The sequence below is a fragment of the Nestor notabilis genome, unplaced genomic scaffold (genome assembly GCF_000696875.1).
Source record: "Nestor notabilis isolate BGI_N333 unplaced genomic scaffold, ASM69687v1 scaffold35994, whole genome shotgun sequence".
In the NCBI taxonomy this organism is placed as follows: Eukaryota; Metazoa; Chordata; class Aves; order Psittaciformes; family Psittacidae; genus Nestor; species Nestor notabilis.
In genome coordinates, this window is record NW_009925766.1 from 16,386 (window position 1) to 42,869 (window position 26,484).

Consider the following 26,484-nt stretch of genomic DNA (forward strand, 5'->3'; position numbering starts at 1 on the left):
AAAGTCATTTCAGTTTAAAATGGGCTGAAAATAGTTGCAATGTTTAACAATAATTTCAGAATAGTAACTAGTTCACAAACATTTTGTTCATAATGAGAAAACTTTATCTGTGACAAAACCAAACCATGTCTTCCAGCAATTTACAAACAGTATTTTAGATGCCAGCATCACCTGGAGTTCTGTTGATGATGCCTTGCACCAATAGAACACTCTCCTACTGATGATCAACATTCATCTTCTTTATACGATGAAGCAGAGCATCTTTTTCCATTTGGATCTCAGCAAGAGCCATTTTGGCTTTGGCTAGTTCCTGTTTGAGACATTCATTTTCTTCTATAAGCTGAAACAATCATGTTAAAAAAGAGCCTTATTAGTATTCCTGCATTCTGACGTTTTCCATTACAGAAACTTTTACAATACCATGCGCTCACATTCATTGCTAAGTACAGACTTGTTGGGGCCAAGTCAATTGCGACTGATTCCCAGTCAATGATTGAAGGACACAGAGACAGTTGATGCAGTTACCTTGAAAGGCAAGATACCCTATGTTCTAGCTATACCACTTCCATTCTGGAGTGGAGTGGAAATGTCACCAGGTTCTGAGCTCTAGTAATGGATTCCTACCCAGTGGAAGGGAAAAAAAGCCAAATTGATGTGTGGGGTCATCATCAATTCAAAATCCAGGTATGATTGAGAGGTAAGTACAAATCTGATTTAACAACCTAGTCCTTTGTATTTAGCAGCTGTGTTGTACTCTGATGTAAAGGAGAAAAATCAGTCTATGATACTTAGAAAGCAGTATTATATTTATTTTGCATGCCTAAGTACTGAGCCATACTATAATATCCATAATTCATATTTTCCACCTCAGATTTCTAAGCAGAAGTAAGCCCCAAGCCCATCAATAGATGATCTAAAAATTATAATGATTAATGATTGTAAGATAGTCAGGGAGAGTGGGACGCGCGAGGGTGAGTGTTACAAGCAATTCTTAATACCTCCTTTTTAAGGAAGTCAGCTGAATCCCTCCTTGATTTAGGAGATCTGGGAATTTCACAAGTAGTCTGCGTGGCTTGGTCCTGTGTTTTATGTCCAGCAGGTCCACCTGCTTGCTGCAAGGAACTACCTGAATTCTTCATCTTTGACACATCATTCACTGTTTGATTGTCTGTATCACAGAAAGACACTTAAAAGTGGTGCTTAGGGGTTTTTGTTGTCTTTGATTCTCAGCAGCACAAAATTAAAACCAACTAAACAAATACACTTGTAATATTAAGTACATTTATATTTACCTCCCAAAGTCAAATTTAAGAACAAAATTAAAAAAAATAATAATAAATACTTCATACCCTTCTGGAGGAAAAGAGAAAGAAAAGGAGGCATGAGAAGAAGCAATATGTAGCTTCCAGCTTGAAGAAAATTATCACATTTTTATACTGACCAGTACAATCACCACAGAATATGCATTCTGAGTAATCAGAAGTTTGAGAACTATTAATATTGCTATTAATATACTGTCTCTAGGTCCAAATCAGATCTGAAGACTGGATTTATATTTGAAGATGTAGTGAGATAAACCTGCAGGATCGAGTTTTTAAATTAGAAAATAACTTAAATGACTTGGCATTAAAGGAACTCTGTAGCATTTACAACTGAAGTGGACTGTAACATCTGTGAAAATAATCTGCTGTACACCAAAGGAAAAAATGAGGGTCATGGTTCTTGGTAGCCAAAAAAATACTCTGGGTTGGGTTTTTCTTTTTTAAATATTTCCTCTTGAACAAGAGGTTTCTGTTCATAACCCCCTTCTCCCACCACACACACACGTGAGGACTCAAAATTGTAGCACTGCAGATACACAAATCACTGCAGTGCAGATAGCATTTGACCTATGCCTTTGAAGTAACTGTACCTGAGCAGTCCATGACAAGAATAGGGATCAAAGTACTTCAGCGAAAAAGGAAAAAAAATATGAGCTGAAAGAAACCTTGAAACTATGTATTTTCTTACTAAATTACTATTTCTTCCAATGTTTAGTATAAAAAGATAACCAAAGTGCACTGACATCTTTAAACACTCAAACAATGTATTAGATAATATAGAGACATTAAAATACAAGCAAATCGTGCCACAGCATACCTCCAAGAAGTCTGGTCCACCTTCGCTATACCTTTCCATCAGGTAGGTGAAGGGGCTATTAAGACCACCCTGCAGCCTCCTCTTCCTCAAGTCATACAATACATTCCATATTGTTGGATTAATACATTCAGGACCTGAATAAAAGGATGGGTGCACCCTCTGCAATTTTGTGAACAATACCAAATGGAAGGATAACTGAAACACTGAGAGGGGCAAGGTTGTTCTTCAGAGGACCCTAGACAGGCTGGAGAAACAGGCTGACTGGAGCCTCATGAAGTTCAGCTGAAGCCAGTGTGAAGTCCTGCAGCTGGGAGTAAATAAAACTCTTGCTCCACTACCAGTTGGAGGCCAACTGGACAGAAAGCAAAAGTGCAGGAAATGTGCTGTAGGCCTTGGTCAAGGAGAATATTCATCTTAAGTCAGCAGTAAGCTCTGAAAGCGAAGACCAGGCACATACAGGCTGTACTAGCAAAGCTATAGCTACCAAGATGAGGGAAGTTATTATTCCCCTATGCTCAGTACCAGTGAGACCACAGCTGGAATACTGGGTCCTCTATGTGACTACACTTAGAATTAAACCATACGGCAACACAACTTTCACAAACTATCATTAGATAACTTTTCATTATTAGCCACATATTTGCACAAAGGTAAACAAAAATAAAAACAGTTTTCATCATAATTACATTGTAATATTGAGATATCAAGGTGCAGGAACATACAAACCTCTAATGAGAAAAGAGCCATCATCATTTCTTTCTATCCAGAGTATGTCAATATGTAGTTTTATGGGTACCAGCTCAGATGCCTTGAGATTTTCACGTGGACTGTCATCCTAAAAAATGTAAGTATTCAAAAATGAGTTTACTGGGATATAAAAATAGCTAATCAAGATGTTCAATTAAACATCTTGATTTAAAAGTGGATTTAATGAAACTTGAAACTACTTCAGAGTAGAATTTTCTAATGGAATTCACCACGAAACTTTTGCTCCATTTTTTTTTCCCCAGGGATCATATTAAAGGCCCAAATTTATCTCTGGAGTAATTCTGCTGAACTCAATACATACTGTCTGACTACACTTCAAAGTATTTTCAAAGACATCTCAATAAGATTATACCCCAACCCAAGACATTCTTAACTCAGGAGCTCTCAGAGTCAGAGATAAGAAGCCTGCACTAGGCAGTATCTGATTTTCTCTTGAACTATTTAAAGACTGAATGGGTACAGCTATCATTCTTGAGCGGATTTTGTCTTTTTAGAATTTAGTTTGGCATGGCGCCAGCTGCAGTTCAGTTACATTACTGTACTCAACAGAAGAGAAACTTCACAAATTATTTCTTTTGGGGTCTCCCCAGGAAGTCTTAATAGTTCATTATCCCTGTCACGCAGAATAACACAGCCAGTACAATCAGAAACTGTACACCAGTATAAGGCATGTAGTGACGGAGCTGTTGAGATATAACTGCCACAGTTTCTTGAAACTGCACTGAGATTGCAGTAGAAAACCGCAAAGAATAAAATGACCTTTCTTAAATTCCAGCTACACCCAATGCAACACACTGCATCAAGTCTCATGCAGAAGAAATACAGAATTTCTTAGAATCTCAACAGCATATTGAATAGGCAACACAGCATAACCTATGAACATACCCTCTCACTCATTACTACCCAGCAACTAGATAGAAATGAATCATCTGTATGTCAAATTTGCAGTCTGTCAACCATCACGAGCAACTTCACTGTGACTCGTGTGCACTGCTGAGCAAGCACTTCAGGGCTTTCACTGCCAAGCAGACTCCTATTGCTCATTTATTAATGTATACCTCACCTTAACAGCTGCTTTCTCAATAATATTTTGATTAAATCTGCCTTCTTGCCAATAAATCAGGACAGTCCATTTTTAAATTTAAATCACTATATGTTAAGACTTCCCTTTTTGCAACCACTCATGTTTGTGATACATTGAAATGTGAGGAACAGATCCACAGCTATTACAAAAAATGCTTGTCCTACTCCTGTAGTAGAAACAGCCCTTAAGGAGTGCCTAAGGATCCTCAGTAATAGAAAAGCTGCATCACAGAGGGAGGGAATACTGATGCACTTTGAGTAAAACACTGCAGAGATAATGATTGCCCTTCGAGTCAAGAACAACCTTAGCAGAATCAAGGCCTTAGCCCCAGTGGCAGAACTGGAGCTGCTGTTCCAGTCCCCAATTTATTTAAAGTTTATATATATGGGTGATTATTAATTCACAAAACGATGTTATAATTATCTTACCTTTACTTTTGCTTGGGGTTTTGTTGTGAGCTTCCCCCTCACCCCCCCCCAAAAAAAAAAGTCCATATCTTTATAGTCAATGGCTGTGCAGCACAGAACTTACCATCTCCTTTAAATGTCTGAAAGAAAATCCCCTCAGAGACTTGCGCAGGAGTGCCCTCTTAATGTTACTACTTTATGCTACAGTGGTGAGAAGAACTTGCATTATTTAGTACCTGTTTCTAGGTAGACCAGAAAATGAAATGTGGCTTCTAAGAAACAGTATTCATGTGGTTTGAACTGGAATGCCTGTAACCTTTTTCCTTCTTTTGTACTGATTGAAAGAATGATCCTCTAAGCAGGAGAGAATTCACCTCTAAAATCTGTGTTTTGTAATTAGGAAACCATTATTGTGCTAAGCAAAAGAAGCCCAACCAGAAAAACCCACATTGTGCCTCTAGGAAGTTGGTATACCTTACCTATAAAGCTCCCAGACAGTAATTCTACAAAAGAGACTGGGATTGGAGAAAATAAGTATTAAAAAAGTATAAAATATTAATTCATATAAATAGCTTGGTCATGTGGAGAATTCACCTCTAGACATACCACAGAGCTAACCAAATCTATGGATTTTTAAATTGTTTTAGTGTTATCTAAAGATGTTCCAGAGCACAACAGCAGTTTCTTTGAACTTAACTATATCCACATCAGTAGTTTATCATCAAGAAACAAGAACGCAGTTTTTTTAGAGCAGCCAAATGGCTCATTGTTAACATACTTTTAAATTAATCCTTGCATTAGAAACTTTTATCTTCATAGGCATCACTTCTGCGACAGTTTCATCTTCTAGAAAATGCTGAATGTTTGTGAGGGAAGATGTTAGAAATTCAGCACTGAAGTTCTCTACGTGACATTGAAGAAAACCATTTTTTACAGACAGCAGAGAATGTATGACAGCACTAGGCCCACTTTCCCATCTCAAACTAATCTCAGGTGATGAATTAACTGGTCCAGCCACAGATTTACAATCAGAACCTGTTGCAAAAGGAAAACAAATTTGATTTAAAATTTTGCGATGCACAAAAAAGTAATCATGATGCAATTACTTCTACCTCTACTGTCCAACTGATTTTCCAAAAGTATTTTAGAAGTAGTATCCACAAATTACAGCAGTTTCTAAGCTTTTTTCTAAGTTTCTAAGCTAATTTAAACATTGCCCTTTCCTGAGGGAAGCAGACTTTTAACCAAGAAACATGGTTTGTTTTAATTCTCTCAAATTTTTTACTATCAAGTCTCTATAGATATACTTAGGTATCCTGTTAAAGACATTTGCAGCATGTGAACATATTTTTTAAAAGTATCATTAGTATACCGTTAATTGCAATGCTGTAAGAACTGATCACAACATTAACACTTAAGGATTCAAGTTCTTGAGTATTCAATTTTTTTTGCATGGTTCCTCAGTTTACTAATTACAAATGTTAATTCAGCACTTGAGTAAGTTTTATTAAAGTGTCTGGGGCAGAGGTTGTTTTTACTGGGATATTTTCTTTTTGCTTACTGGTTCTTTTAGTTGTATTTTTTTTTTAACTCATTTAAATTGTTTCTTTTGATCTAATTCCCAAGCTTTTTCCCAACCTTGATCCTCTGGATTTAACTATTTTCTCCCTTAGTTCTTCTATTAGAATAAATGTGGGAGATGGGGAAGAGCAGTGCCCGCAGAAGATGCCTGACTCAGTATAGAAACACAGCCCTACAGTGGAAAGAAGAAAACAGTAGAGAGTAAAAAAAATGTACGTTACAGAATGGGAGTGACCAGCAATGTACAAAAAGTGCATTGTTGGCCTATCCATCCATATACCACCCAGAAAGAGAAAGGAAGAGAGATGAAGTGGAAGTATTTGGAAATTCCAATCGTATTACAACTTTCTGTCCATAAAATAATCAGCCAATGCACAAGTGTCTCAATCAGCTGAACTGGAGGAAGCAGGTTCTAGTCTTAGATACACATGAGAGCAGGAAGGTGGCATGTTCTTACTAGCTACTCCCTCTTGGTTTTACAGGGGATGTGACAGATAACCAGAAATTAGTCTGCCTGCCATATAAACTGAAGGTCAGCCATGAGTCTTCCCTGCTGGACCTCCTTCTTGCCTTCAGATGCCTGAATTCAACTGCAACATCATGCAACAGGCAGCAGCTGCTGGCAACTGCTCAGCTTACCAGTAAATGGGTTTTTTAGATAGGGCATCAGAGGCTGTACCATCACGTACAGCTTCCTGAAGAAAATCCTGCTCCTGGAAGGCTGGAAATAAATGGCAGCCAACAGCTGCTATAGCTATTTCCTGGGAAAGGAGAGAAACCAGAAGCAGGAAGCAGGTGCATCAGGGATCTGCCCCAGAAACCCTACAGTGCAACAGAGCTGGCATCCAGCAATCCATGCGGAAGGCTGGCAGAGGGGAGCAAAGCAAACTGTGGCATGAAGCGGCATGCTAATACATTGTGCCAAGGAAAAAACCTCACAGCATGTGAACTAGGTTTTCTGGCAGAGAACGTATACAGACTCATGCCCAGGAAAAACTTTGACAACACACTGGTTGATCTAGTGCAAATATCTGCATGAGACTACACCCTCTGTTCCTATCAAGCATTAAAAAAAAAAAGGAAAAAAACGAAAGAACCACCAAAAAAAAAACCCACAACACCCAAAGCCCCCCAAAAAGGGCTGTCCTCACAGCTCATCCTTCCTAGCACAGAGTCAATTTTTAAGTTTTCTTAAACCACAGATTATAAATCTGTTTAAACTGTGGGTGTTAAATGAATCTAGAGAAATAGATCATGAAGAAAAGATCTAGACCTTCAAACCAAGGTACATTTAAGCAAAGTGTCAGTAAGGGAGTTCTATCTTCATAAAACAGTAACATAACATAATGCAATTTATTTGATTTTAAAAAGAGCAAACTAATGACGAGAATTCAATGGAATGCAAGTTTTTATCCAGAGTACCAGAGTTCCATTTTTATTTCCTTCCCTTTTAATGTATGGCAATCAGGAAAGAAATCAGAGTAGATATTCTAAACCAGCATAAAAAGGATGCTATTGTACTAACATAAAACTGTTTTTGCGCTCTAAGGCTACTACTGTGTTTTTGTTTACTGAGAAGAAACGTTTCCAGCTTGAGTTTCACAATACTCAGATGTCATTGTTAGTTCTTACCAACAGTTCTGTTGCAAAGATAGTGCCGAACACTGATATTTCCCAATTGATTTGGTATCACTTGATTGACCTGTAGGCATATTTCTGTGTCTTCACCTCTGATGTCAATTTCACCATTAATACCAAATATTTGAAAAACCACAACAGACATCTGCCAACAAAATCAAGATAAAACAGTTTAAGAGTATAAATTGAATTTACAGTGGTTATCGGGTTAAGTTCTTTCTAAACCTTTTCTCCACAAAAGGAAAAGAATCTTTGTATCCATAACCCTTGCTCACAGAAAAGCAAAGTTTTCTCATTTCTTCATTTCTTTTTGTACCCACTGGCTTGACAACAGGATGCTCAACTATCTGTCCAAAAACGGATGCTTGTATTTATAACCCACTGATACCAATTCAGAATTGGCCAGAAAAGCCACAAAAGTGAGGCATTTTCCTCACTCCAAAGGAAGCAGAGGAAACTCTTTCCTCACAAAGAAGTTTGTGACCTATGTGACACCTGAATTTTTCTAAGGCTGCATTCAACTTTATGCATATTATAAGCACAACCAAGCATTTGTGGTGCTGAATCAGAGCAGGTTAAAGAGAACCAGGACAGGCTACTAAACTTTGGCTGTCAGCATAGTAGTCAGCTCTCTCTCCTCTATTGGATTGCAGCATCTTTAAAAAAAAAAAAAAAAAAAAAAAAAGGAAAAGTAGGAGCCAATTTCAAAAGTCAGCTTTGGTATGAGAAGATATATGTCCGTCATCATTAATACTACTAAAATTACTTTAGTTATATTCTGCAAGTAGAAAAAAACATGCCAACATGCATTTGCATAACAGTTTGAATGAATCCGATTTTTCCATGTTACCTCTATCCACAGATGATTGAAAATGTATTTAAAAGTAACCAATCATTTTAGTGAGCTGCTTTTTTTCATTTTTTTTTTTTTTAATTAATATGATTCACAAGTATTTTAAAGCAAAGGTAGGATTACATGAACATCAGCAAGAACACAACAAATTTCAGTAAAATGAAATTCTTAGGTTTCTAGTCCATGACCTTAACTAATACAAAATACAATTTAAGAAGCATTGGTTATGGCAAAGATCAGCAATGAATAAATAGATAGGCAGATGGAAAAAACTGGACACTGCATAGTGTGTCAGGGAGGGAATCTCTACACATTTCTGTAAATACTGGGAATTATCCTGACATAATCCTAGACAAGAGGCATCCCTGATCTGATCGAGTAGGGCAGCTGGTTTTGCTCCTATTTGCAAATACTACAGAATGCTACCAGTGCTAATGAAACATCTCCAGGTAAGAGACATCAGAGTTTTGGTACTTTATCTATACATAATAATGTTAAAAAGCTCATTTTAAATACTGTATTCAATCAAGAATAAAAGAACATGACAATATTACAAAATAGTGCTAGGTACTAAAGCAGAAATATTTTGTGACATTTTTAAGTGGTTACTGTCACTTATCAACAGTGGCTATAGAGGAGATAACAAGGACAGAGAATACCATACTCAGTGTAACTTCGACTGTAATCTTCATTTGTATTTAATACAAGTGCACTACACCTATAGGCTTACATAATGCACTAACAAAGCTACCAAAATTACTTGAAAAATCACCTATAAAAGCATTCATTGTACCTCTATCTAGAGGCTTAATTTGCTGAAGCATGTATTCTAATGGAATTCAACACTATTACCATTTCTTCACTAGGCTCATGGGCATTCTCTGAAGCAGCGCTCACAGCATCTGGAGATGAGCCATCACAATTTTCAATCACTGTGCCTCCTTCATGAGCATTTTCTGACGGGCTTTGATAGTTTGTGGCTGTAATACCTTCCGTATATGTATCAGAAAAAAACCACAAAGTTAGCATAGCAAAACCTGAATCACTCCTGCATCAAGAATAAAGTCAGTGTCTGTTACCGTGTGCATACATTAGCTCACTCTTTAAGATGAGTTGAATGGCTTATTAAACAAATATTTATGATTGATCTGCCAAACCCGTGCCTCTTACAGAGAGTTCAAAGTTCTAGATCATATGCAAGTAAGGCGGGATATAGTGACAAAACCATGCATTATTGAAAAACTTGTGAAAGGCCTTTTTTAGTCTTCCAAATCAAATATAAACTTGATCCAGCCATGTATATAAAACACTTCACAGTGCCTTTAAAGCAAATGTTTGTGGGTTTATGTTTAGAGAAATAAGCTGTATATACTTTCATTAGAGTGATCATGGTAGTGTTTCCCTGACAACTAGAAAGCATGCAGACTTAATCTACAGTTAAATATTGTTTAACAAGCTAAAAAAAAACCCCATATAAAGGTTATTTTGTAGCATACTCCCACATAAGCACATGCAGGAATACTCCTACAATCCAAATATATAACAGGTTTGCAAGTGAAGTAGTATTCTCATTATTGCCCTAGACTGAAAAGAAAAAAAAAAAAAGTCATTCTTTATTGGAAGTAAAATTTATCAGAGAAGAGGTACCAATATAGTCTTATTGCATTTCCTGACATTAGAAAATTATTTAATCAGTTTTCCTAGAGAGCTACTCAATCATTACAATTGCTTAAGTCCACAACATTACAGACTATGTAGACGAAACTGCCATATGCCTGAATTCCTCCCTCAGACCAGCACCACACATTACTGCACAGATGAGCAAAAATTGGACAAATACCTGCTGTTGGACAGTCAATAGCTAAGAACAGCTCCATAATGAATAAGCTGCAAGGAGACTACCAATCTACCTGTTTGGTAATTAGCATGATAAGTATTAGTGAAAATCCATTTCTTTTTCACCTATTTTTAAAATTAAAGGTTCTTTACCACTTTGAGCATAACACATTCAGGGCACAAACCTGTGAACACAGCCAAAGCAATAGCTTTTAAGCAAAGCAGAGAACAGTGCTGCTTAATTCAGAGTTGCAATGTAGCACTACAATGCTTTTACTCTCCTCAAGAGAGGAGAACTAACTAGTGTTAAAATTAAGTAGCACTACTTAAGTAGCACACCTTTCTACTTTCCCTTGAAATAATGTGCTGTGAATATACTTGATACTACCAGCTGGAGAAGGTAACAGAAATAATGCTGGAAAGTATCCAGGATTTGCTGCACTACAATCCTTTCGAGTGCTATTTTAATAACAGATGACATTTTCATGTATTATTAAAAATATTTTGTTAAACCTACTCACCTTTCTCCAGAAAGCTTTGGCTGTCACTTCCGTCACTCTCCACCAAATGATCTTCTAGCATCATACTATCAATAGAGATGGTGTCCAGAGAGACTTGTGATGGACTTCTCTTCATATTCTTGTAAGAAACAGAGAATGCAGGGAGGTTGGACGGGCAGCGTTCCTTAGGCTTTGCACTTTTTAAATATAAAGATATTAGGAAATTATTATTTCAAATTAAAGGAAGTACAGAGAAATTGTTTTCTTGGGCTTTTTTTTGGGGGGGGCGCAGGGGGTTGGTTTTTGTTTGGTTTTTGTTTGGGTTTTTGGTTTGGTTTGGGGTTTTTTTTGGTTGGTGTTTTGGTTTTGGGTGTTTTTCTTTGGGTTTGTTTTTTTTAAATTTCTCTCAACCAGGCAAGATATAAAAGAAAAAAATCTGTTTATTCAATCATCCTTTGGCAAGAGAGAGACAAGCACAGAAATAACACACATTCCTGTAAATATGTGTCAGTACTTTTCTCAATACATATTTCATAACATTTAAACCAGAAGTAAATAGTTCAGATCAATTAGCTAACAGTTCATTTTAGTTTTCACTGAATGCTGGATATTGCATATCTTTTATCTTTAGATTTTTAAATTTTTTATCTACTAGATGTTCACTTCTGTTGACCATTACTAAAAGTACACAGCCAACAAAATTTATAAGTATTTTCAAATAGTAGGCAAATTGAATTAGTATTAAGTCTTCTATACCTTGATGAAGACTGGGATGCAAACATTCTAATTGAAGTCACTTTGTTGATTTCAAATTCTTCAGTTTCTAAGGCAGTTTCTGTTTCCAAGTCAGTGACTTGGTTAGGGCAGCCTTCAGTTGTGCCTTCCTGTTCATTTAACTTATTTGAGAATATGTTTTTGTCATCCTCTTTATCAATGAAAAATTCAGTAGAATCTTCTCTCTTATTTAAGATGGATGTTGAATCTTTAGGATGCAAGCTACTTTTCTCACTCAGAGGTCCACAGACCTCCTCTGAATCACTTCTACTAAAAAGTCCACTGCTTGCTCCTTCACTTGTATCTCCTAAACCTTTATCTGATGCATCATCTGAAAATGATGTTCCTTTCTGAAAGTCCATATTACTGTCTGATTTAAACAAAACAGGATCTATTAGAATTCCTTTATTAACTTCAGCATTCAAAGGCTTGCAGGCATTTACATAATCAAAATCAGTAATACCAGCTTGCACTATCTTATTGCCAACTAATTTATTCTCTGAAGTGAGAGCTTCCTCATTTCCCACAGGGGAGAGTTCTGATGCCACAGGACTTCCTTCTTCCACAACTGGAGATTTACAAGGGTTTCCCTGAGTCACTGGATGGAGTAGTAAGGCTACTTCTGCACTTTTAAGTAGGATCCCAATGCAGACATCTGTTTGCTTTGCAGGTTTTCCTGTCACTGCTTCTACATCATTTCTTAAGTTTTCCAGGAGCAATACAAGAGATTCATGGAGAAACAGCAAAAAAAGGTACTGGTAATGATTGATCTGCATGCTTACATGTTTTTGAACATGGACTAGGACATGTACATCTGCATCTGTGGAAGAACTTTCAGAAAGCACTCCTGAAGTGTCTAACATTTGAATGCCATTGGTCAAGGGCTCTGTCTCAGTGCTGTAATATTCCTTAAGAAGTTTATTACGTTGCAGTCTATTAGCAAGATCACTAGATTCACTTTTTGGAATGTTCAAAGCTGTCTGATCATGGGATAAAAGCTCTTTTTGTGACTTTGCAAACCTTATTGGTTGGCAAATCCAAAGTGAAAGTGGAAACGAGTCCACAAAGCTTATTGGTCGGCCTTTCCCACTTTTTGTTCCTTCATAATCTATCCAGAACTGGGAAAAATGCAAGGCCCAAACATCAGTAGCTGCAGATGTCTTTAATGCATATTTATTTAACTGTGGTATGATATAACCTTTATAAACATCATGCATTTTAGTATCTTGTTCATGAGCATGTCTCTGGAAAATTGGATGCAAAAGATTAAAATTCTTCTGGGACTTGGGAAAAGTGGTGAAAGTTCTACTGAAAAATTCACAGTCTTTGAAGTTCTGAAACAAAGCTTCAAGATCAGAGTGTCTGCAGTTTGGTGAGTATCTTGTATTCGTAGCAATCATCTCTGAACTTTGAATAGAAAGTGCATGAGGTTGATCTTTATGAATTTCAGGTTTGTTTTCAGATGGGATTATGAACTACAAGAGAGAAATATATTTTTTCTAGTTAGAAATATGTAGATTAAGCAGGTATACAATTAAAGAAACAAGATAATAGCCATGACAGCTAAAATAAAGGAATATAATTATAATTTTATGAGAACTCAAGTATACTAACACAGGCTCACAAATTATCGTTTGTGCTTCCTCTTTTTTTCTGAAGGATCTGTGTCATTTAATACTCGGTATTTGTACAAAAACGTAAGGGTCTCGGGCTTCTCTTGTCTGAAGAATTTAGATTTAGGTCTGTTATATTAGACTGAACTGCCTCAATTCTTCAACACAGAAACAGCTTGGCAGAAAGTTTCTGCAAGTGTTTCAAGCATTTACAACTTTGAACTCCAAATTATAATTATGTTTTTTTCAAGCTGAAGTGTTAAAGAGGATTTTTCACTACACTATTTTTTATGTTAAGATACAATAAAACAATTACATGTGCTATCACAGCTAATATTCCTAACATTGCAGAATACAAAATAGGTATTTTGTGACCATTATCTGATAATAATATTTTTTTCCAGCATAAAAATATACTCCAACTCCTAAAAAAATAAAACAGTTCAGTAGGCTGGATTTAACTGGACTATCTTTAGCACAAGTTTTAAAGGAAATAGGTATTTTATTTCAAATCCTGTATCTGTTGTTGTTAACATGGACCTTGGCCACATTAGTTTATCTCAGATCAGTGACACTCCCTTCTGTCACAACATCTCCATGCTGAATCTAGAAAGATCAGAATAAAAAAAGTCATCCTAAAGGCACTCAAATATGGGAGTGATGAAGTTTCTTCATGTAAATAAAAGGACTCAGAACAAAAGAACCAAATACGTAACTATATAGTAACTGTGAGATCTGTAAACATCAAAGCACAACAGTAACGAAAGATTCATAAATTGCTAGAATAAAAGTAATGCCGTTAATACAGGGATGAAATAATTAATGTGAATCAATGTTTGATGGACTTGAGAATGCTTTTATCTTAATTTAGTGGGCTATTCATATACCATAATTCACTATTAGATCAGTCTGTACTTGCAGCTGCCTGGTTGTTAGCTTTCAATAACTGTTTCCATTCAGTACAAACAATGCCCTTTTAAAGTTCTATTAAATATATACCTAAACCCTTAGAAAGACAACTGTCTCTCCATATGCTGACTTTAAAACCCTTGAAACCTCTCATGCAGGCACCAAAGAGACTTGTTTTGTTTACCTCTGAACCTCGGAAAAAAACGCCCAATGCAAAACAAAAAAAAAAAAAAAAAAAAGGAAAAAAAGGGAGGGGGGGAGAGGGGGAAGGAATTAGTCTGCTCAATAATCCTTCTCCTCCAAAGAAGGAGAAGACAAGGGAATCAAAAATCTGATGTTCCAATGTATTAACGAGTGCCACTCCTCTGGAATAAACATACAGAGAACTTTTGTACCTGAGCTACAGCCAATACAGCCAAGGACCAGCGTGAAACAGAAAATGGTGAGAATGGGGTTTGGAGAAGCAAATAAACCTTCAGAGGAACTGCTTGTTTTACTCCAAGCATTCAGCAGCAAGACAAAAGTTTTTTATATACTACAAACAGAAGAACAAGAGTGGGCCCTTGCATTAACTGAGTGCGAATGTGTTAGTTATTTTTACTTCAGTGTTCATTTTTCTTTCTTCTGCTACGTCAGCTTCATTGAACACAGTGAAATAATCTGTTAATACTCCCATTCAGGTCTTCAATACAAAGTCAAAATATCCCTAGGACATAGATGAAGTAGTATGTAGGACACGTGTCTATATTCGAACCATCATATTCGGCATAGTTTTCCAGAGGAACATTACTTATGGCATGGATTGCTTGTTCATTTATTTGTCCATGTTTTCATTAAGCTGCTTTTCTAACAGCTTTTCAGAATAAGACAGAAAGTATTTTCTTCCAAGTAACCACAAAACCCCTTCTCAATGACAGCATACCTTTAACATTAAGCCATCAACTCTAACATCAACATGCTCATCTGATTTTGAATTATCATTTAACTTGTACATGGCCATGAACTGAATAAGACTCTGTTTCAAATCCAACACAAACTGATTTAGCCAAAGAATACTTCTCTCATCCAGGGTGAACTGTAAAGCATTCAGCTGGCCGTACAAATTTGGACATGGAACTGAAAGAGAAAACAAAACAAAATCATGAAAATAAGTAAAATGTTTAGGAGGTGGATTTTATTTTTTTTTTAAAACGAGTGCAGACTTACATTTTCACTGCTATTTTACGTTAAAGAAAGAATGAAAACCCACTCCTTCGGTCTCAAGGATGAATAAATTGTTAGGGGATACCTAAAGTAATGATTATTTCTCACTCAAAGCAATTGAATTTCTGAATGTAAAACCTAATATTAGAATAGAATGAAGTCTGAGGAGAGAGGGAGAATGTCCTTATTACAGAGGTCAGGACGAAGGAGATCTGCTGTCCTCAAGTCCCATTCTCAAGAAATCCACTGACATTTCTGTATGTATAACAGGGACAACCCCATAACACATTAATAAAAACAACTCCATCAGATCCGCATTGCATCGTAAATACTACTGCAATAGTTTGAGTTCTTTTATGTAGCCATTGAATTCTTTTCTGTAGCTAGACAGTGCAACTGCAGAAACAAGACATGTATGTTGAAGAATGAATAATTTATGTGTCATTAAAATGCTGTGTTTTCTGACATAAAAGCCATATTTGCAAAAAAACAGTACTATAGGAGATTACCAGGGGCAAGGACTGTGCAAATGGAGCAGTGTTGCACTCTTTCCATTTAAGAAAGCCATTACCTATTTCCAGTTGTCAACCTGAAACCAGTATTAAGCTTCATAAAGGTGAAAGTAACACACAAAACTTATGGTACAGTAAAAAAACCAAACAAACAAACAAACACCAAAAAACCACAAACCCATCCCCACCCCCCTCAAAACAACAACAACAACAAAACCACAAAAAATGACCCCAAACCAAAAAACTGAACTTCTTACTAGGAAAGTCCTTTCCATCTGGGTAGTAATACTCAGTGAATTCAATATGAATAGCTGGCATTTCCGGTGGAAGATAAAGTGACTTTTTATTGCAAGAGATCAGAGCTTTAGGGGAAGAACGACACTGGTCTGCTGTTGAAACCTGTAAAAGATAAAAGATTAATTTCATTAGTACATTACATTTTTATGAATCATTAAGCATTTGTAGTTCCAAGACATGCCCCTAAAAGGGTAACATTCCATTGCTCTCAGATGTAGAATTTCAACTACACAAAGTGCTATGAGAATGACCTAGTTGCCTTATAGTAGAAGCAATCCACATAGAACAGTTTTACAAGAAAACTATACAGCATGAACGGTACCAGATCACCTTCATGTGAGGCAGGAGGCAGCAGGTCACTTTCAAAGGAGTTCAGTAAAAGGCTAAAATGATCTGGTATCTTTATTGCAAACACTAAAGCTCCTACCTAAGCAATTATGCTTGGACATGGTATATTTGCACACTGTCTTTCCTCAAGGATCCTATATCTAGATGATAGGGGATAGATAGCTAGGTAGGTTTATTATATCAATGTTAGGAAGTGCTTGTTCTATCATAAGGACAGATTCCAGTACATGAGCCCACTCTTGACTGTATACTGCTAAACAAGGTGTTCAGCGTGCACCTGACAGAGATTTGTATGCTTGGCTATGCCCAGAGGTCTGCTTAACAGGAGAATCAAGACACTATAGAACAGTAATCCTTCACTTCTGTTTCCTTCCAGTGTAAAATTATTAGACAAAAAAGAGATCACCTTTTGATATATATTTGACCTTTAATTTCTTGGAATGTACCCTAGTTTAAAAAGTATGTTGTCAAAAAAAAGCTGTCTCATCCAACACTTAGTAGGTCAGACTGCTACTTTGGAATTTGACAACATATTAATACTGATTGTATGATGATGTCTATTTGTATGAGTTTCACTGGAAATAATGAATATATAACCTTTATAAGTCTGCTTCACTCCATGTAATTGTTTTTAAGCTGCAAACATCTCTATATTAACACACAAAAAATTCAAGTAATAACAAATCTATTTAGAAAAACATCTTTTTGTAAATTGTATAGAAATAATGAAAATTTAAAAAATTGAAAATATATTTATGTAGGGAGGATGATGAGATATGTATTGAAGAAGGAGACAAGTATATTAAGAGTAGAAGGCAACTGAAAGCAACAACAGTACAAAATAATACAAAACCACTTCAAACCCAGATGAAGGCTCCTGGCAGCAAGCTGCAACCTCCTACTCTACCAGAAGCAATATGGCCAAAAAGCATTGAAAACTGGAACAAGAACAAGTAGAAGTCACAATGACTAATGTCACACACCAGCATTTTTGTTAGAACCTGAAATTTAGGGTAGATCCTCCTATATCACTACCATTCTGCCTTACAGATATAGTCCTTCTCTATTCCAGTTGCCTCCTGACTGTATGAAAGAGTGAATCTGGACCACAACTGGCAAATAAAAGTACTCACTCAAACAAGTGGGGAATAGGGGGCAGAGCAGTTAAAATGCCTATTCAAAATATCACTGAGGGAGGGAAAGGCTTGAGAAAAATTTTAAAAACCTCTTAATTTAACATCTAAAAAAAACCCATGTCCTTTGAAAAAGGTAACAATAAGAAAAGTATGAAATACAAAACCACATATTAAAATATTGGGTACCTAACACAGTACAATGAAAAGATGAAATTCCAAATGTCAGAATTTGGGAAGAATTTGGATCTGAAATATAACTGTAATTGGGTATCATCTAACATAAAGTCAATAAAAAAATAACCTCCAATTTTAACAAAGCAGAAGCAGGACCATAAAGGTCTAATCCAATAATGAATGAAAAGACTTCTGTTAATTTCAATGGGCTTCAGATTTGCCCCTTAAAAAAAACATAGTTATTTAACAATCAAGGGCAAAGTAGCCCCAGTTTTACTAACTTGGAAAAATGTACCTGATATATATTGAAATCTGCAAGTCTAACCACAATAGGACTAGACATCAGTTTGCCCTTTGGTTGTTGAGAAGATACAGAGGAAGCCCTAGATGTTCCTTTCGGTATCTGTTCCTTGCCTGTAGGAAAGAATAGTGATGGAATCATTGAGAAGAACAGTCTTTTTTATAATAGTTATAACATTTCATGAAATTGGAGCAGTATTGATGCAAACAAAGTACCTGTTTGTAGGTTCTGAGGGGAGACAGCAGGTGGTGATTTGGGAGGAGAATCTATAACTTGGTCCTTCACAGCCTGCTTAAGTAATTCAACATTGCTTTTGAATTCATTTAATAATTCTTTGGCCCACCCACTTCTGGTTTTAGTGGCATCACTATAATGCATCCAGTGATCACAGCTGTCTCCTGCGAATATGAGGAATATGGGAAATATTGACTCATTTGAAAGTTTGCTTTTAACTAGATAAGTTTCCACTATTTCACAATTCTTCTTCAAAATACAATCTTATTACATGCTGTAATTATTGAACAAAATTCATAACAGACATTAAACCAGAAGTTTATATATTATATAAAAACACATCTCACTGCTTCACAAAATCACTCAGAAAACAATTTAATATTGCCACCTGTTTTTTAATACCATTAACTAATGTTCAAAACAGCACTGAGTATTTCAGTTCAGAGAAATTTGATGACACATTAATGTCATACATGAGAATATGCAAAAAAAAAAAAGTTTCATTTAAAGAAAAAAGTGACAGCAAGTAACAGAACAACGTTCTCATGCTCACTTTTTCCAAGCTTATCTTTCCTGCCAGAACTGTGTTCTAAGAAGTTCCTTGTCCCTTTCCAGAAAGGTATTCTTTTCTGTTGGCTCTCTAGCACCTCTCTCTATGGCACACAAACAAGAAGGTAATTTCGATCACTTCTGCACCACACACAGCCTTAAAAATCAAGCCCAGTAGAAATTCTTTTATTCCTAACGTGTTGGTTAGGCACTTAAACCTCTGAAAGAAATTCAGACCTCTTCAAACAGTCCCTGTAAAGACAGTCTACTAATGTGTTTGATACTAAGGATGCACTACAAATAACTTCTATCAAGTCACACATCACTCTCCAAATACTACCGTGTGAAAACTTAATTTATTTGAGACTTAATAAGGTTTTGGGTACTTACACTGGGGATGAGTAGCTAATTAAAAGAGGTAATTGCTTTGGGAAAAAATGTGATTTCAAGCATAAATGAAAAGATTTCAGCATGGAAGAAACTAAGAGGGAGGAGCCCATCACAAGAGATGACATTTTTTCCCCACCCTCCTGCCTCACAGCCTTTTGGTGGTTATTCACATCCTTCTAGCTAAAGAAGAAGAGAAAGGAACACAGAAGGGAAGAAAAAAAAAAAAAAAATGAGTGCACACAAGAGGGCAAAGATACATTAAAATCAAGTCGATGAAGCCAGGATTCTCCAAAACAGGGCTGAAGTGGGTCATCCCAAGCATATGCACATAAACACAGAAGTACCTACAGGACTGCAGTATAATAAGAAAAGCTCTCCTACCCCTTCTCGGAAGCCAGTGTGGGTAGGCGCCTCTCTGAAGTGCTTGCACACTAACACATGCAGCATGAGGAACACGTAGGACCAGGAGGAATTAGAGATCTGCATGCAGTTGCAGGCCTATGATCTCAGTAGGACCACAGAGACATAGCGAGATAGCACACACAACCAAAATGCTGCAGAGGATGGACACAGGCTCTTTGGGAAGCACTGGCCAAGAAGGCAAGAAAGGTGAGTTAATCCATCAGTAAAATGAGTGGGAACACATGGAGCTCTACCTTGGGATAGATCATCAGCCACTGAGTGCTTACAAGTCAGGATTAGACGGCAGACTAACATGGAAACGTTGTGGTGGATATCTGAATTTATTGCTGGTTGCCCAGGAAGAAAATGCTTTCCAATTTCTCATACTGTCTCAATGTATCAGCTTGATCAAGAATTTCCTATGCTGCAAAATGTCCTGCATCATGGCAAAGAAGCAGTTTTCTCTGATCATCATCCAGCAACACATCAGCTGCACAGATAATGGATCTGGATAAAAGCTTCTGTGTGAGCAGGTCTGGGAAGACTACTAGAGTGATGGATTGCTGCATAGACAGGTTTACAACATCCAGTAAGTCTGGCTTATGTTAGGGTTATCACAGTCAATGGACACATAACCTGCTTCATTTTTGTTAAGTATTATGAAAGGTTATTGCTGGAAGGCTTAATTTTCAATGGGTTACCCTACAGTAATTATGCCTCAAACTCCCTTTAAAGTCTTGCCAAGTAGGGTCTTTTACAAAAACAACCAACCCCCAGCCCCCAAGAACTCAAATTATTTTGCAGATTTGCAAAATAATCAATCATTGAGGGCTTTTTCCTACAGGACTAACTGCAATGTCCAAGACTAAACCAAAAAGCTGTTCCTAAATATTCCATTGGCTAGAGAGGTAAAAAACCAGAAAACAGTTTGGTCACAGAAGCTGCGACCTCCTTGCTGCTGAAGTATTAATATGGTGTTTTACTTCAGTATGCAATATTGCAGGACCTCAACTTCAGGGTAGAAATGCTCTGCATATCAGCTGATAGCCCGATACAGCTGTATATAGTGGTACAATACCTACATGGCTAGAGAACTCCCTTTGAACTTTTGGGATTAATATGTGCTCCTTTTACTTTGAGCAAATGGACTGTCCCCCCTGTGACAATAGTTTGCTCACAGAACTGCCACACTCGTCTAAAACCGTGAGAAAATGAGGACTTCTTAAAGTGAAAGAAGAAACTTTCTGGCATGTTCCTTTCCCCTCCACACATACATCCTATTGGATCAACCACCACCACCTTTGGAAGCTTTTTGTCATACTTTATTAGTGAGACATAAATTTCTTTTACTTAAACTTACTTGTACAGAAGCAAACTGAGTGCTTTTAGGTAGTCTACCCATCCAAGAACCTACAGTGCATGGTTCAATCTGGCTAAGAATCCTTTCAAAAGAAGCAATCGGTTTATTTCCCTGATTCTCTAAGTTTTCTCTGAGGAGAGCTCACAGAAATTATAGATAGATTGGTCCCTCACTCAGACACTGTAGGAACCAGAAGTGACAGTACATGAAAAACATAGCTGGGTTATAAGACAGGCATGTGTTAAACCTCTGTAAAATAGGGTCCCCCCCCTTTATAGGACAGGAAACCAATGCCACAATTATCAGAACATATTAGGCCAATCTATAGAAAGAAAGAAAACTGCTTTTCTTAAGCATTTTTTTTTCTGTGGCTTTTTATGTTTATTTGAGCTATGCTAAATTACATTTTTTAACATGCAAAAATTACACTTCCTACCTATGAAGGAAACAGATTGACATTACAGGATTCCACCTGCAACCATGACAAGAAAGGCATGAGGCAGGCTATGGTTAATTCACATCTTTAATCTGTGTGGATAATCATTCCAAAATGACTGGTCTGTGTTAGTAAAAATGCAAAACAAAGCAAAACCAACTCTGCCCACCAGATAAAAGCCCCTCCACTGTACTGGACTGCTTTTGAATTCAAATTCAACAGCAAACTTACTTTGTCTCTTCTACATTTTTTTAGACTTCTTAAAATTATTTGTAAGAAATGCTTCTCTGGAAATTGCTAACATCTGTTTAACACCAATTCCTTAACAAAAGCCTATACGGTGGAACCTCTACACACTGGCATTCCTTTTTAGAAAAATAAAACCAAAAACACTGCTTGGAAATGGATATAAAATGATAGACGTCTACATGGGGGGCAGGAAAAAAAAAAAAAATCTAACAGATTGACTCTTGCAAATACCCAATTTGTGAATTCTCAATCTGCCATACTGCCTTCCTCTGTCAACACAGAATTCTTTTCATGTCAGAAATGTCTAAACACTCTTTTGTTGACCAAACAGAACAGTGAAAAGGAAAAGTGTTTGGCCTAAAAAGCTCATTCACAGAAATTAGACTGGTTCCCAGGCTGTTGCTTTTGTTGGTTTTGCATATAGAATGAAATAAAAAGGTGTATATTTGAAATGCTCAGAACATTATTATCCATGCCCTAATATATATATAAACAAATTTTTAGCATTCAAGATAGTTACATTAACAGATAATTCACAAAATGCTCACTTTCATACCTGCTTTGTGAAATGGATAATAGTCCACTGTTAAATAGCTGAAGGAAAGCTGCATGGCCCCTCCTGTAACACGTCTATTTGAATCTGTAAAACAAAACAATACTCAGCTCTGTAGATATTACATTTAGCATGTTAGTTCTCATGTTGCTGCACTTTAAAAATCAGCTGTTTCTTCCTCCCTTCACTGACTCTCCTTACAACCTCAATTCCTTCCCTCAAAATTTACACACAGGTAGTTGTCACTGGTTTCTGAATATCAGCTTGTTGAACTCAGTGTTCTGTACTCAGACACTACTAACAATTTGTGTATTGTTTCAATACTATTAAAAAGTAAAGACAACTCTCTGAATGCATATTACTGCAGTTTTTCTAAAACAAAACTTTTTATACTGAATGTATGGTTATGATCAGCATCAAAGTCAGCATTTACAGCACTCCTGAATTTAAATATAATTTATTTTATTTGACAAATATTATTGCAGTGAAGAGGTCTTCTGAGAGTCCTCTATTCTGATTTTTCCACTGCTAAATTTAAACTTCATAGGCAAAAACAAATGACTAATAAAGACATCTCACTAAAAATGGTAAATCACAACTGCAGTATATACACTGCATGTAAAATAACACATCTCTAGCCAGTGAACTTATGCTCTGCTGTCCTGCAAGTGTTTTCCGTAATTAAGGAAATAGCTAACAGTAACCTAAGTTATTCATACTCTTCTTCAGCAGACCTTGTATGCCTCTAAATTTTTCAGTGACTAGATAGGTCCTTGGATATACACTGATACATCATTCTCTCTGATCACTTTAAGAAGGCATTAAAGAAGTGTAATTTATCTTCTTTTTTTTTTCTGATTCTAAATATGGCTATATCCAATAGCCTTTCATTCAAAAAAACCCCTGAAGTATCACAGACAAAAATATAAGGCCACAGAACACTTGTTTCATTCTTTTTATGTGCTGCAGAGCATACCAAATTCTCTAAATTAGTAACAGAAAGAGGACTGCTGTTTTATTAGTCTGTATTTTATAAGAGTATTACAGAAGCAGATCATATAGGACCCTTTCAAGCCACAGTAATGTTGCCACTGCATTATTCAAAACCCAGTTAACATACAATGCAAAAGAAAAAAACAGCAGGAACAATCAGACTGGACAGAATCCGTTTCTAGAAGATGGAATAAACACTGAAGCTACTAGCACTCGTAACAGTTTTTACTGTATTTATTCTGCAATATTTACATTTAATAATGAAATGTTATTCTGATAAAGGCATCTAGCTGATTTTAAATCTGTCTACAGAGAGTGAAGACAATTCTGAACATTCTTCTAAAACAAAGACTCTTGATTAACATTAATGTATTCTGCAAAATGTCTTCTAAAGATGAATACAGTTACTTTAAAAAGAAAGTTACCTTTTTCTTTAGAATGGATATCATCACATATATGTAGGTCCAAATGGGAAATTACTAAGTGATGAGAAGTTTCCTTAACATCAAAATCATTAAACAATTTTACTATTGCATCATTTTGATCAAGTGCTGCTGCCGTCTGGGGTGTTTTCACCTGCTGAGAGGTGGGTGCAGGGGCAGAGCTCTGAAAAAAATATTTAGTCATATCAGTTTCCAAAGTTTATCCTTCCTTTCAAGCATTAATATCCTTTTACGTTACTCAAAACGGGTCCCTGAAATAAGGAAGAATCTGCACCAAATGCATTCACCTTGTATTGTTACAGATATCCAAGTGTGCTGTTTTAGAAGAAACCTAAGATGTCCTAATGGCTCAGTGTCACAGGGACGCAATGCCCGTTCTCCCCTTCCCCCACACTTCTGTATACCCATCACTTGCAGCACTGGTATTTTTCTAACTTCTGAGCAAGCTTTTCAGGGAACTAAACTTGCATAAAACCATTATTTTCTTTTTCATTGGGCTCCCTGCTCAAGTAATAGCTAATGATTAAATTGTAGCTAAACCATCAAATCCCCATGTAAATCATTGAGGAACACCGTAAGAACTGAACTCTCCATTACAGTACACTAGCTTCATTTGTAAGATATTCCATATAATTACTTTACTCAGTCTTCATAATAAATTATGTTTTGTTTTAATAGGACTACTTTTTATCAGTGTAATTTGTGCTGCTTTTTCACTTACAAGAAGAGGTCCCTCTTGCAACACACAGAGCACAGTTGGCCTCGTCTGCTTTGCTCAAAAGCAACCGAGGTTTACGTAAGACTATCTCACATGCAGTATCAATATCACATCCACACCTGCAGAAATATGGTACACGTAGAATTTTTCACCAGGTATACCAACATGAGAACCGCATGATGGAAAGCTCCTACTAAAAGCTAATTTTTTGGTACCATGAAAACAAAGTGGACAAGCACTTTAAGTTGTTATAGTAAGCATATCTATCGCCACATTAAGGTTACCTTAGTGTGTCTTAATTATTATTTTCATTAATTCATAACCAGGAAATATTTGGGGAGCAAATGTACTAAACAGTTAATCAACTGTTAACATACAAGTCTACATACTCTGTGCATGGATAAAGAAATACAACTTTTCTCTTTCCTGAATTTAACATCAATACACAAAATCTTGTAAAGTCAAGTCTGTTATATACTCCTGTGATTCATTCCCAATGTAATTTAAGATATACAGCTGAATGAAAATGAGCAACTGAATATTCTCCAAAATAAAGTAACACAACTAACCACACTGTGCTGCATTTTAGAACACCTATTATACAGTGAGAATCAATTTTCATACCTGTGCTGTTTCAGAAGCCAAGCTTTTTCTCTGTTCTGTTGATTTCTCTATGGCTTCACTAAGAGATTTGGCATACTGCACCATGGCCTTCAACTGGGAATCAGTCAAAACCCACAGCAAATCATCCAGAATCAGAACCAGTTTTGATGCCACTACATTACAATCCTTTAACTGTATAATAAAAATTTAATCAAGTTAAAATGGGTGCATTAAATACTTAAATTTCTTAAATCAAATACAAGGGGAAAAAAAAAAGTTGAATGCAAAACTATACTTCCCCCACAATCAAATTTCTTTCATATAAATAACAAACATTTTTTATTTTAAATTGTATTCTTCTCATTAACTAAAAAGTACCTAAGATACAGTGTATTTATACCCCACTTTTTATTTGCTTGGAATGCATTAGATATTAAATTGATGCATTTCTCTAAAAGTAAGTAATGTTAACATTGCGCGAACCTAGAGAAGTAAGACAACATGCATCATCATAAACAAAGCTCTGCAGATCAAATGATTTCATTACTAGGACCAGTGCAAGATCTGCATCTTCAGATTCTGCCTGCTATATTTCTTGTAAACTCCACAGTCTTACCAATTACGTGCTAGTAAAAATTGAGTTCAGGGAATTCTACATTTTATATGGCCTAAATTTAAAAACCTCTACTATGTCCACGTATGCACTAAGAGCATAATTAAAAATTAATTCATAAAACAATGAAAGACTTTCAAGTTTACCCTTCTTTTAAGCGTGACCCTAATTTTTGACTGGTTAGTAATCAGTCGAACCGGAGCACTCATGATTTCATGCTTAGAACTCTGGATTGCATCTGCCTCTATTCTGATCATCTGCCAGTTGATTTCTTTAAAAGTCAAAACCTTTAAAGAGAGAAAAAAAACACCTTCATGCAATATGACAGTTTACTTGTGCCTAAGCATGTGCATGTATATAACTGCACATATATACACAAATACATGCTCACATATAGCCTTCATGCAGAGTCATACGAACAGAACAAATTCAAGTCACTTGTTATTTTACTTAGAGCTGTCTGGAAGTAAAGGCTTGATACTTTTCTCTACCTCCAGAATGTCAGAGAAATGCTAAGCTAGTCCCAAGCAAACAGAGGTAACAAGCAGCATTCCAAATATTTAGAAGAAAATAAAGGTTACAATTCTTGCATACTAGGTTGCTTTTGATAGAAGAAAAAAAGAAGATTGTGTGTTTTAGTTTCAAAATGCTAAATCGGAGTATATAGGAAAAGAGTGGGGAGGGACACAAAGCTACAGGATGAAAGAGGTTTTTGGAGTTTTTTATTTCAACTAAAAAAGAAAGTTAAACATTGAGTACATTGTATGCCATATAGACCCCACAAGCTTCGAATCTTTACATGGATTTCTAGAAGACACAGCAAGCAGTTCTCATTATGGAGAACATCAAACAAACAGGACATTAACCG

The 26,484-nt window shown here is 36.3% G+C and overlaps 1 protein-coding gene across 1 annotated transcript; it reads right to left on the minus strand.

Moving 5' to 3' along the window:
- On the minus strand, positions 1 to 25,903 carry UHRF1BP1L (UHRF1 binding protein 1-like; the record flags this gene model as incomplete). The annotated part of the gene is made up of 16 exons (XM_010013189.1): positions 1 to 340; positions 999 to 1,168; positions 2,866 to 2,974; positions 5,177 to 5,433; positions 7,612 to 7,762; positions 9,323 to 9,459; positions 10,828 to 11,003; positions 11,563 to 13,055; positions 15,025 to 15,218; positions 16,075 to 16,216; positions 18,068 to 18,186; positions 18,289 to 18,471; positions 22,250 to 22,333; positions 23,665 to 23,845; positions 25,025 to 25,195; positions 25,763 to 25,903. Coding segments are annotated over 16 exons (3,834 nt in total), but the record flags the coding sequence as incomplete, so codon positions are not given.
- Positions 25,904 to 26,484: the final 581 nt, after the last annotated feature.